At 48.8% G+C, this 12,277-nt stretch overlaps 2 protein-coding genes across 2 annotated transcripts; both read right to left on the bottom strand.

Annotated features, from left to right (window-relative positions):
• Nucleotides 1-1,895: 1,895 nt before the first annotated feature.
• Nucleotides 1,896-5,663, bottom strand: LOC143102268 (perforin-1-like; the record flags this gene model as incomplete). The annotated part of the gene is made up of 3 exons (XM_076265757.1): nucleotides 1,896-2,372; nucleotides 2,485-3,360; nucleotides 5,227-5,663. Coding segments are annotated over 3 exons (1,599 nt in total), but the record flags the coding sequence as incomplete, so codon positions are not given.
• A 1,801-nt stretch (nucleotides 5,664-7,464) lies between these two features.
• Nucleotides 7,465-12,035, bottom strand: LOC143103315 (perforin-1-like). The gene is made up of 3 exons (XM_076267143.1): nucleotides 11,460-12,035; nucleotides 8,637-9,509; nucleotides 7,465-8,334 (listed from the first exon to the last, which is right to left on the bottom strand). Exons 1-3 carry the CDS (start codon nucleotides 12,020-12,022, stop codon nucleotides 8,037-8,039), a joined length of 1,734 nt encoding a protein of 577 aa, XP_076123258.1. The 5' UTR covers nucleotides 12,023-12,035; the 3' UTR covers nucleotides 7,465-8,036.
• Between the last annotated feature and the right edge of the window lie 242 nt (nucleotides 12,036-12,277).

The following is a 12,277-nucleotide window of genomic DNA, read 5'->3' as shown; positions in this document are numbered from 1 at the left end:
GCGGCGCAGTGTGGCCCCGCAGCGCGCACAGACTCCAGCAAACGAATGCGATTCGAGCGCGGTACTGATGCTGCAAAAAAAAAAAAGGAAAAAAAAAGCGATGCGGAGGGATGGAGCACCTCTGCGCACGCGCATCCTCCTCGCTCCATCTCTATCATTCTACCTGCCACCCCTCCCCCTTAGTTTCTTTCCTCCTCTTCTGCGTCTCTCCGCAGCGCGTAATCGGACGGCGCTTTCCATGCCAACCAGGGAACTGTAGTTTGTACTTGCTGAATGAAAATCGCTGGGTGGGTTCGCTGGGTTCGTTGGGTTTTGATAGGTTCAAAAGACCCAGAGTACACTCACACAGGCCTTTTCCAAACGCTCAAATTACATGTGTGTGACAGGCCCGAGGCCTTTTTTAACCATTGTTGACAAATGAGTTATATTCATGAGCTAGTAGTGGAGTGATATCTTACACACCACTGCAGGCTTCAGATGAAGTAAGTCTATCAACATGGCAATTTGGTAAAAAGTAAAGCAGCTGTTCAAGATCAGTGTACACACACACACACACACACACATACACACAGACACACATGCACACACAGCACACACACACACACACACACACACACACACACACACACACACACACATCCACACCCACAGAATCACAGGACAGAGGTGGTGTTTAATTAGCTAAACCACTTGCTCTGACACCATCTTTCAGGTGTTTGTCCATTAGAGCAGGCTAGAGACCAAAGTAATTTCAAATAAAGGTTTTATGATAAGGTTGACCCCCCCCCCCCACACACACACACACACCACCTCATTCTCTCTCATTCCTAGTCAAGTTGGCTGGGTGCCCGGTAAGATGTTGGAAGCTGTTGCACCCCCTCAGCTGAGAAAACGAGAGACAGAGTGGTGGAATGATCGGACAGTTTAGATATTTCCTATTTGGGAATAGTGTGTGTGTGTGTGTGTGTGGTGTGTGTGTGTGTGTGTGTGTGTATGTGTGTGTGTGTGTGTGTGTGTATGTGTGTGTGTGTGTGTGTGTGTGCGTGCGTGTGTGTGCATCTGTGTGTGTGTGTGTGTGTGTGTGTGTGTGTGTGTGTGTGTGAGTGTGTGTATGTGTGTGCGTGTGTGTGTGTGTGTGTGTGTGTGTGTGTGTGTGTGTGTGTGTGTGTGTGGTGTGTATGTGTGTGTGTGTGGTGTGTGTGTGTGTGTGCGTGCGTGTGTGTGCATCTGTGTGCGTGTGTGTGTGTGCGTGTGTGTGTGTGTGTGTGTGTGTGTGCGTGAGGTGTGGTAAAGGTGAGGGTGAGTTCCAGACAGGGTTTCATGATTGAGGCTTCCCCAAGGTGTTGGACAGTTGGGCGGCCCTCCAGTGTGTCAGCACTGCAGGACTTCAAAGGTAAGTACAGCTCTGGAAGGCCCTTAGGTGAGCCCTGCTTTCCCAGCCACACTCCTTTAGTGCTGATACAGGCGATATTGGCGTTGGCCTGGTGTGCCAGCCCTCTGAAGTGCATGGGTATTTAACCAAGGACACTGTCTCCACAATACTCCTCCTCACACAGGTCTTAGCTGCCGTCTGTTGTAGGGAATGCTACCTCCTTAGCATAAAGATCAGAAAGATGTTACAGTATAGTCTGGCCTACTTGGAAATGTATTGTATATAGAGATACTGAATGTCCCAACAGAACAACACTGTTCTGTATATTAAGCTGCACACTGTTCTCTTTATTTATTTCAGACTGCTCATATGTACATCAGATGCAGCTGCCGTTTTCACAACAAGGCACCAAGTAGCGAGGTTGGCCAAACATTTCAACAGAATCAAAGAAAGAAATAATGTGTGAAAATTGTAATTTATTGTTACAATAAAAGCCATAACTCAGATACAGTGGTCCCTCTGTTCAATATTACTTCCTATTTCACACGTGAATTATATTAAGTGTGTTAAAGGTTATGGTGTACAGAAAAAGAACTGTAATATATTTTAATAAGTGTGACTGCCCACTATGGAATAATGACTCACTATGGAATAAAATGAGGGTATTCCGTCACCCATTACCAGTAAAGGTATCACCTGAGGACTGCCTGTGCTTCATAGGAAGGTGTTATTCCAGAAGTTTCCGTTTGGGTGAAGGGTCAGAGAGGGGTTGTCCAGTGGGGCTTGGACGTGGTGGGCGGCTGGACTGGGGCTGTAGCTCCCGCAGAGAGAGCCGCCCAGACTCGGCGCGCACACCGCCGAGTACGAGACGTTCAGCACGCCGTGCCTCAGCTTGAAGCTCCGCCGCACGTTCTGGCCTCGCGCAGGCATGAGGGTGAACTTCCCCAGCAGGTCGTCGTCCCAGCGGTTGTCTCTGTCCCACACCTCGAATCGTATTGACCTGGAGGAGGGAATGGATTCAAGTACAGGGGAAGGACACTTCATCCAAGAGAGGCTATTGTATTACAAAAAGTCCTATAATCTTCTGTCACATTTCTCAGACTAATACTCACACTTTCCTCAGGAGATCCACGGTTCCGAGGGGAACCCTGAAGTTCCATTGGGGGAAGTTGTTGTTCCAGATGACAGGTGTGGTGCTCCCCTGCCGCCCGTAGAACACCTTAACGTAGCCATCCGTCCTGGAGAAGTAGTCGCCCCAGAGTCCCACTGCACTCTCCACCACCACGGACAAGCGGGCCAGCCCTAGTTTTCTGGGACAGCAGTTGGAGTCTACGCTGGTGTGGCCGTTGCACTTGCAGGCGCAGTTTCGGTCTCTCTGGCCCGCGGCACACCTCCCGCGGCACACCTGGCCTACGCCGGACCGCACGATGTAGTCCCTGATGGCGCTGCGGAGGTTGTAGTAGCGCTGCGGATCTGCGTGGGGGTTGATCAGCATGTGCAGCGGGGTCAGCTGGAAGGACACCACCCCCGGCAGAGCCTTGAGCGACTTGAACCACGCGTCGTAGCTGCCCTTCTTGTCCGGGCCGAACAGGATGTCCCCGAGCTCGCCGCTCCCGCCCAGCACGTCCGTCACGCGGTCCGAGAAGGCGGCGCTGAAGGGGCGGCCCTTGTTGAACGTCCGACTCTTGGCGCGGCAGAACTGGCGCTGGGCTCGGGCCCCGGGGCCGTCCCTGGCGGCCGCCGCCTCCATCGAGAGGCAGTTGCTGACGTCGTGCACGGAGAGGCCGCTCACGGTGGTCTCGCAGGTGCGCACGGCTGTGGTGGACCGCACCTGGCCGCCCAGCTCAACGCGCCGCAGGTAGTGCGTGCCGTAGGTGGCCAGGAAGTGGCGGAAGCTGGCGGCCGTGCTCTGGGCGTAGGCATAGGGCAGAGTCTGGAGGGACATGGTGAACGCTCTGGTCAGCGGAGGATTGTTTCGCAGACGGAGTCTGGAGATGGAGAGCAGAAGGAAATGCAAAATGGAAATCAGCTTTCTAGGCCCACCACTATACTTGCGTATATACAAGGAATTTGGTCTCTGCATTTCTCCCATCCGTGAATTAGTGAACACAGAGCACACAGTGAAGTGAAGCACACACTAACCCAGAGCAGTGAGCGGCTCTCGGGGAGCAGTGAGGTGAAGCACACACTAACCCAGAGCAGTGAGCGGCACTCGGGGAGCAGTGAGGGGAAGGACATTTCAGCCGTGGATGTGGGCATGGGAGCACAGTGCTCAACCACTTCCACCGCCCACATTTTTCCTACTGGTCGGGGATTGAACCGTCAACCTTTATGGTTTCAAGCCCAAAGCCCTAACCAGTAGGCCACGGCTGCCCCGCAAGGACAAGGACACAATGGCGGTGCTGATTCTACTGGGCAACACAACGGCAGTGTGGTCTCTATGCAAGTAAGGTTTCAGGTAAATCATTGTTTTTATCTTTCTTGTGCTCTTTTATTGGGAAAAGACAGTTTCACAGTTTCAGCTAATGAAATTGAATCCGTGTATATCCTGACTGTAAAAATGTCATTGGGGGGCTGCATCAGTTAAAATGGCGCCTACCCTGCACATACATGACCTTAATCTGACCCCAATTCAGTTGCCGTATGCAATAAGGGTGAGGCACTTCCCCCTATGAGAATAGCAACTGGAGGGCCAGTCCCACCTGCTTGATTTATGGAAATGTCCGAGCTGTTCAGCCAACCACACAAGAGCTTGAATGGCCGTACCATGAATGACTCTTTGAATTATTGATAAATATCTGGTAATTTGGTAAAGATAGTCTAATATTCCAAATACTACAGAGAGGAACTTATATTATTAACAATGTTTTTCTTCTTGCACATACCAATACATACTAAGTACATATCATGTACTGTAGTATAAGAATAAAGTGTTGGATCGTGTTGCTGTATCTGAGGGATGATAGCATATTTATAGACTTGGTATCTGTTTGAGTTATTAACAATAAAATGTTTGATGCCCTTTTGGAGGAACTGTAGAAGACTGTGGTTGTCATGGTGTCTCTATGGGGACTGTGGTTGTCAGTATAGTATAATATATAGCTTACTCTTTTGATCCCGTGAGGGAAATTTGGTCTCTGCATTTATCCCAATCTGTGAATTAGTGAAACACACTCAGCACACAGACAGCACACAGTGAGGTGAAGCACACACTAATCCCGACGCAGTGAGCTGCCTGCTACAGTGGCGCTCGGGGAGCAGTGAGGGGTTAGGTGCCTTGCTCAAGGGCACTTCAGCCGCTCCTACTGGTCGGGGTTCGAACCGGCAACCCTCCGGTTACAACAACCCCTTGTCATGGTGTCTCTATGGGGACTGTAGAAGACTGTGGTTGTCATGGTGTCTCTATGGGGACTGTAGAAGACTGTGGTCTGTGGCTGTAACTGCTCTTGTAGGTGGTAAATGGAGTTCAGTTGCCAAAGAGGCGAAATAAACCGCTGGCCAGAAATGCCACCAACTGACTTCAACCGTATGTTCAACTGCACTGATGCAAAAAGATGAACACTTACAAGGTTTTCAGACACCACCTCATCATTTATCCTCTAAGCTTGGGTATTCTGTCTAACATTGCAATCATTTTATGATATGCATCTTGCCATATTCATTCTATATGATAGTATAATGTGTATCTTACTATATTTGCTATAATTTACTGCACTATCCTAGTTAACAATGTTGCTGCTGTATGCATTTTGCGTATCTTTTATGTATAAAGTGTCTTACAAAATTCCTTGATTTATCATTATTTGATGATTCCAAAGTTTATTGCGATATGAAACACACCCTGGTGTACTCACGTGTAGTACTGGCAGGACACTTGATGAGTGGCAAAGGAGTACCTGTCGTGGGTGGAGTGGCTGAGGGCAAACCTGGACGATTTGGACTGCGTGCCGCCCAGATAGACCCCACCCCCGAGGCTGAGCCCAACCTTGGCGCCGGCGCGGAAGGCCTTGTCGTTCTGCTCCAGGATGGCGTTGCCGGTCTCGTAGATCCTGGCGCTGAGTCTGCGCTGGCGCGGGCACCGCACTCGGACCCGCCAGTCGGCCACCGCCGCCGGGAGCTTCTGCTCCTGCCCCAGGAGCCGGTTCCGGCACAGCGTGCAGTTACCGAACACGTGGAACTGGTAGCGGTTGACGTCCACCACGAAGGCGCCGGTGGTCTGCAGCTTGACCACGTCGAAGCCCTCGCCCACCAGGTTGTGGCCGGGCACGAACGGCGGCTTTCGGCAGGCGAACGCAGGGGCAGAGCGGCACACAGGCGCGGGGGCAGGGCGGCGGCCATGGCAGAGATGGGGCATGAGGAAGAGGAGGGTGGCGAGGTGAAGGAGTGGGTGATGGTGGAGGTGGGTAGTGAGCATGGTCTGGAAAGGCTGTCAGAAATGGAGAAAGAGAGAGAGAGCAAGAGAGAGAGCGAGCAAAGCAAGAGAGAGAGATCCATAAGGGGTTGTTAAGGAGGATTAGATTAAAGGGAACCTCTACAAGCTCTATGGAGGGTAATCACACATATAAACATACACAGTATACAGTCAGATACCAGTGAAAAGTATATTCATTTGTATACTTTGTTGTACCCTAAAGCACATAAGTAGAATGTATTAGTTGGCTTGCAACTCTTTCACTTTGTAATTAAAGAGACCATTATCAATGGAACATGAAATGGAAATGGTAGTACCATTTGATCTGTATTACTAAGAAGGCAAGCCTACTATTCCCCTTTAAGTCAACATAACATTTTTATTAAAAAAAACATGGACTCACCCTTGTGAAAGTCGTTCATTTGAGGATGGTAGCCACAGTAGCAGAGAAGCTGCTTCCTTGAACACAGTCACACAAGTGCTGACACAATATACACCCATAATGACACATGCCTTTTACACCCCCCCCCCCCCCCCCCACACACACACACACACATTTGAATGCTTATATTTGGATCTGAAAGGCAAGCAAGGAAAACAAGATCCAAATACTCTGGGAAGAGTCATTAACAAGGTGACAGGTCTACATGGCTCACATGCTGTTACAGGTCCTTCCATTTATAATACTCAGCACATTAAGGATCAACAAAGCATCTCCGTCTCCATATTTGCATGCTCCCTATAATGGCTGAAACAGAGTTTTTTTGCAGATAAACCACTGCAGATAATTTCTGATGTCATCCCACGGTTACTGATTGACATTCGAATGAGTTGACGGCCATATTCAAAAGACACCACTGCACCACTGCAAATTATAATATTGCACTGCAAAATTGAATATAACCGTTAACTCATTCGAATGTCACTTGAAAAAATGATGGAAAAATGTGCAGTGGTCTCTTATTTTTTTCAGAGATGCACACACACACACACACACACACACACACACACACACACACACACACATGCTCACACATCCAAAACTGCAACAACAATAAACATTGACCAAAACATGCAAGCAACTCTGTGATATATGCTCTGTCATGTTCCTTGTTTTCTCCAGATCAACTCCGCACGTCCCTCTGTGTCTGAGTAGATGAGGAGCTCTTTTTATGCAAATCCTCTGTAAAGCACAGACTTCGGCGTGTCCTCAGGTTTGCACACTATCTTTGAAGTGGTGTTCAGTGACAGCACCAGTACGCCTGTCTGGTCTCCTGCCGTCCCAGGAGAGTTCAGCGCTGCATTGGATTTCCCGTTTCCAGCGTCAGAGCCGGTAAAATGCCGCTTACTGAGTTCTTGAATGTCAATATATTATTATTATTATTATTATTATTATAGCCTTCAAGACCATTCGATTGCAGGACTAGAGACGAAGGTTGTCGACGTGTTCAATCTTAAAAAGTCTTCGTCTTCACCAGACCTTGTGTTATGTTCTGAAGAAGGTACGCAAGCTGCTATGTGTGAGCATTTCTTTGTCTTTCTTTGCTTCTTTCTTCTTTTGATCTTTAGATTGTCATTTATTTTGCAAGTCACATCCAAATCTCATCAAATACAAACACAAAACTGTTTATTCCCAAGCATATTTTACTGAGGCCACACATATGAAAAATTATCAAACCATTACAATGTGTTGAATCATTTTTCACAGGGTACAAAAATGTGGAGAAATGTGGAAAACACTAGTGACATGAAATGAATGTATTCATGGTAATGAAAGCAAATGAATGTACAGTTTGAATGTTGGTAAATCTGAGGCCAAAAAGAGGAGGCGTCTATATCACACCACTGTAGCGTGTCATCATAACTCTAACTCTAGAGCCACGAACGGTAAGCTCTGTTCAAACACCATCAACAACGCTGGAAAGCGCTCTTCTCCTCTCTCAGTGAGGATGAAAAGCTGTTGTGCATGGTGGGGCTTCACTCCAAACAGATCTGCATCATAGGGCTAGTTCTAAAGCTGAAATAAAAACTCAAGCAACACTAACAATTCTTCTTAGAGCTAAGAGGAAGAGCATTTCTTAATACCGATGTCAGGCCGACAGAAAGTAAAAATTGGGAAAGAATATTTCCACAGACATTTGTTTTTAAATCATGGCTATACGTAGTTCAAAGGATTTACATGAAGCTTTCAAATAGGATCAGAAACAGCAAAACATTATTCTTCTCATCCAAATGAGGACAAAAGAGTCTTCTTCACAGCAAGGCATTCCAGGCATGTTTCTGGGGAGTCTGACCCCAAGCGTGTCCACCCCTGGCCTGTTCGTGTTGGTAGCACAGGCCCCCATCAGCCGGTGGGGTTGGGGAGTAGCTCCCGCAGAAGGGTCCGGTGAGGCTGGGGGCGCAGATGGCCGAGATGGAGACGTAGAGCGCGCCGTGTTTCACCGGGAAGCGCCGGCTCACTCTCCGGCCCTTGGTGGGAACCACAGAGGCTCTGCCCAGGAGGTCGTCATTCCACAACTGGTCCCGATCCCACAACTCAAAACGCAGAGGCCTGAAGAAGCACAGCACAGGAGGACATATATTGAAGAGAGACCACAATAAATATTTGAACCATCATTTGTAAACATACTATCACATGGTTGGTTATTCAACTATTTTTTTTTTTAATTGAAAACCATTAGCCTAAAAATATGCCAGCACGTTTGTGGGTGTAGCCTAAAACATATCTTAATATGTTTAATTATTTGGAAGACATGCAAACATCATAATTTCTACCCAGTTTGAATTAATATTTTCAAAAAGTTGCAGTTGTTTCTAATGGAAAAGGTAACAACCCGTGATGCCGCCACTCACGCTTTCCTCGCAAGATCAATGGTGCCGAATGTGAACCTGTGGTTCCACCGGGGGAAATCGTTGTTCCAGATCACAGTCGTGGAGCTTCCGCGTTTCCCATAGAACACTTTGACATAGGCGTCCGTCTTTGAGAAGTAGTCTCCCCAGAGTCCCGTGGCCTTTTCCACCACCACGGACAAGCTGGCCAGCGAGGGTTGCGTCGGGCAGCAGTTGGCATCGATGCCCCTGTGCCCACGGCACTTACACTGGCAGCTCTCCGTCCGCCGGCCCACGGCGCACCTGGACCGGCAGGCCACGGGCACGGCGTAGCCTCGGACGTACTCGCTGACCGCCCTGCGCAGGCTCTCGCGCTTCTCCGCGTCCTTCCTGTCCAGCAGCACGTGCAGCGGGGTCAGGCTGTGCGCCACCGCGCCGGGGTGCGTCCTGAGCGACTGGAGCCAGGCCTCGTAACTGGACTTGTTCCCGGGCGCGAACAAGAGGTCGCCTCCCTGACCACTGCCACCCAGGACGTCGGTGACGCGCTGGGAGAAGGTGTCGGCGAAGCTTCGGCCACGCTTCAGCTTTTTGCCTTTCGCTTTGCAGAAGCTGGACGCAGCGCTCGCCGTGTGGCCCCTGATGGTCGCCGTGGCCTCCACGGAGAGGCAGATGCTGACGTCGTTGACGGACAGCCCGCTCATGGCCAGACGGCATGTGCGCACGGCCGTGGTGGATTGCACACGCCCCCCCAGTTCCACCTGCCTCAGAAAGTGGGTACCATATATGGAGATGAAATGCCGGTAGGTAGGGAGGGTGGTGGAGTTATATTTCACAGGTAGGGAGCGAACGGCTTGTTGGAACGCCTTGGTGACAGGGGGACGAGCTTGGAGTTGAAATCTAGAGAGGAGACAGAAAAATATCCCTGTGATGTTGCTGATGTAGTTGAACAGATGGGTTTAGCCCCAGATAACCTTTTTGTAATCATACTTAATTTAGGCTGATACTGAAGAATACTGCAGGCTTAAGATCTCCATACAAGGCAAGCACACATTTTATCTACTTTGTGAAACCCATGGTGAGCTGAAGTTGAATATGTCTCTCATTTTAAATAACTTGTTTTTATTTTGTGGTTATTATCTAATATAAGTATCTATCTAATATATTAAGTCAAAAAAGGTTCATGAAGTTCTCCATCTGAAGGGCAAATAGTTTTTTTTCACTGTCTCAGCAGGCACTACTTGTCTGGCCGCGAAGCAGAGGTGGGCTGCACAAACATATAAGAGGAGAGGACAGGACAGAATGCAGCAGGACACTCTGCACACATATGAGAGGAGAGGACAGAATGCAGCAGGACACTCTGCACACATATGAGAGGACAGGACATAATGCAGCAGGACACTCTGCACACATATGAGAGGAGAGGACAGGACAGAATGCAGCAGGACACTCTGCACACATATGAGAGGACAGGACATAATGCAGCAGGACACTCTGCACACATATGAGAGGAGAGGACAGGACAGAATGCAGCAGGACACTCTGAACACATATGAGAGGACAGGACATAATGCAGCAGGTAACTGCACACATATGAGAGGACAGGACATAATGCAGCAGGACACTCTGCACACATATGAGAGGACAGGACATAATGCAGCAGGTAACTGCACACATATGAGAGGACAGGACAGGACATAATGCAGCAGGTAACTGCACACATATGAGAGGACAGGACAGGACATAATGCAGCAGGTAACTGCACACATATGAGAGGACAGGACATAATGCAGCAGGACACTCTGCACACATATGAGAGGACAGGACATAATGCAGCAGGTAACTGCACACATATGAGAGGAGAGGACATAATGCAGCAGGACACTCTGCACACATATGAGAGGACAGGACATATTCGCTCTGAAAGTGATCCCCAACGATTTCGTTCTTCATGTCGTTATCGTTATAGTTTATGTGTGAGCGTCGTCATTCATATTAACGAGAACGATATCGTTCTTGGTGTGAATAGGCCTTAAGACACCATCGAAGGCAGAGATATGTGTTTTTGAGACTGGGGTCTTGTATAGTTAGGAAAACATATTGTGACTTCGGTGGGATGGTTAACTGAACTGAGTGACCCCATGACTGCGTGCGAGTGTGAGTGTGACCGGAGTAATGTGTAATTGTTTTGTGATTAAGTTGTAGCAGTGTTTCCCATGTCTTGTCTGTTAGAGTGTAATTCCGCATTCAGCTTGGCCTCATGTATTGATCCTCTTGTTGGTGTATGTATTTACTCTTACTGTGTGTTGCATGTGTATTAATAACTATCCTAATGTGTCCATACAATGATGTCTAAGTCCTCCACTCTTATAAATGACATGACACAATGGCATGAAATCTGCTCCCCATTGCTGGCTTCAATATTCTGGGAATAATGATAAATTAATAATACTTTTTTATGCCCCAAAGTTTAAATACACAACTACTAACCATGCTGTACATAAATGTAGTCTAATGACTATGCATAAACATAAGCTGTAACATATCTCATCATTGACCTTTGACCTTAGTCTGATGGAGAGGCACGTGATAGGCAGCTAATGAGAGCTTCCCAGAAGTAAATAAAGTATTTTATAAGGAACTTTTCAGAAGGTCATTGAGTCCACAGATGTGCTGTCAAAGAATCTGAACATGTTCCAGGAAAACTACAGGGACTCTAAACTCAAGGGCACGTATTTGAAGTATATGAAAAAAATACAGGTATTATGGATGATTTAGCTCATCAAAAATACGTTTGTAGGATTCATCTGAATCCCCCCCCCCCCACCACCATCACCAACCCCCACTCACGTGTAATAGCGACAGGTGAAGTCGTGGCGACTGTACGAGTACTGGTCCCTGGCAGAGAGGTTCTTGGCGAAGCTGGACGACTTGGACCGGGTGCCCCTGGCGGCGAACCCATTCAGCCCCTGCAGGTTGAGCCCGCTCTTCCAGCTGGAGCTGTGGGTCCGTGCGTTCTCCTTCAGAACCGCCTGACCGGTCATGAGCATCTGCGATGAGAGGGCGCGGTGGCACCGCACACTGACCCGCCAGGTCGCCACGGCGACGGGCAGCTTCTGGCGGTGACCCACGAGCAGGTTGCGGCACACGGTACAGTTGCCGTGCTCCCCGGCGCCCACCATGTACGTCTGGGTGTCGATGACCGAGGCCCCTGTGCTCCTCATGGTCACCACATCGAAACCCTCGCCTACCAGGTTGTGTCCAGGAACGAAAGGCAGCGAATCACATTCAGTGCGGCTGAAGGAAGGCTGGCAGCCCAGAGAGGGGTGGAGGAGGAGGAGGAGGAGGAGGAGAAGCAGGAGGAAGAGGAGGTGGTGGTGGTGGTGGAGACAGTGCCCTGGGGTGGTAGTCATCGCAAGGCTGGAGTCTGGACTTCAGAGGAGAAAAGAAAGAGAGAGAGAGAGAGAGCAAGAGAGAGAGAAAAAGATGAACAGCAATTGGGAGCACGGTGAGGTGGACTGCGCCATGCGGTATCAGATTTTTTAAAAAGGCATTTAGAACATGTTTGATGATGGTGGAGGTTATTGTCCAATGTTTATAACAATACAATTGGTTCCTAGAGTGTTGATGAGTGTACATAGTGTGAATGTGGATAATACAGTGTGATT

This window comes from Alosa pseudoharengus, unplaced genomic scaffold (genome assembly GCF_046254945.1).
Source record: "Alosa pseudoharengus isolate Yale_2024_CS ecotype anadromous, Long Island Sound unplaced genomic scaffold, YU_APseudo_1.1 YU_APseudo_1.1_scf_4, whole genome shotgun sequence".
Taxonomy (NCBI): Eukaryota; Metazoa; Chordata; class Actinopteri; order Clupeiformes; family Clupeidae; genus Alosa; species Alosa pseudoharengus.
Note: the sequence above shows the minus strand (reverse complement) of the source record. Positions and strands in the feature narration are given on the sequence as shown.

Excerpts from the sequence above, each read along its gene's own strand:
- LOC143103315 (XM_076267143.1), bottom strand. The coding sequence starts at position 12,022 with ATGACTACCACCCCAGGGCACTGTCTCCACCACCACCACCACCTCCTC. Across the intron at positions 9,510-11,459 it reads TTCACCTGTCGCTATTACAC|ATTTCAACTCCAAGCTCGTC; the intron begins GTGAGTGGGGGT and ends TCTCCTCTCTAG. Across the intron at positions 8,335-8,636 it reads ATTGATCTTGCGAGGAAAGC|GCCTCTGCGTTTTGAGTTGT; the intron begins GTGAGTGGCGGC and ends GTGCTTCTTCAG.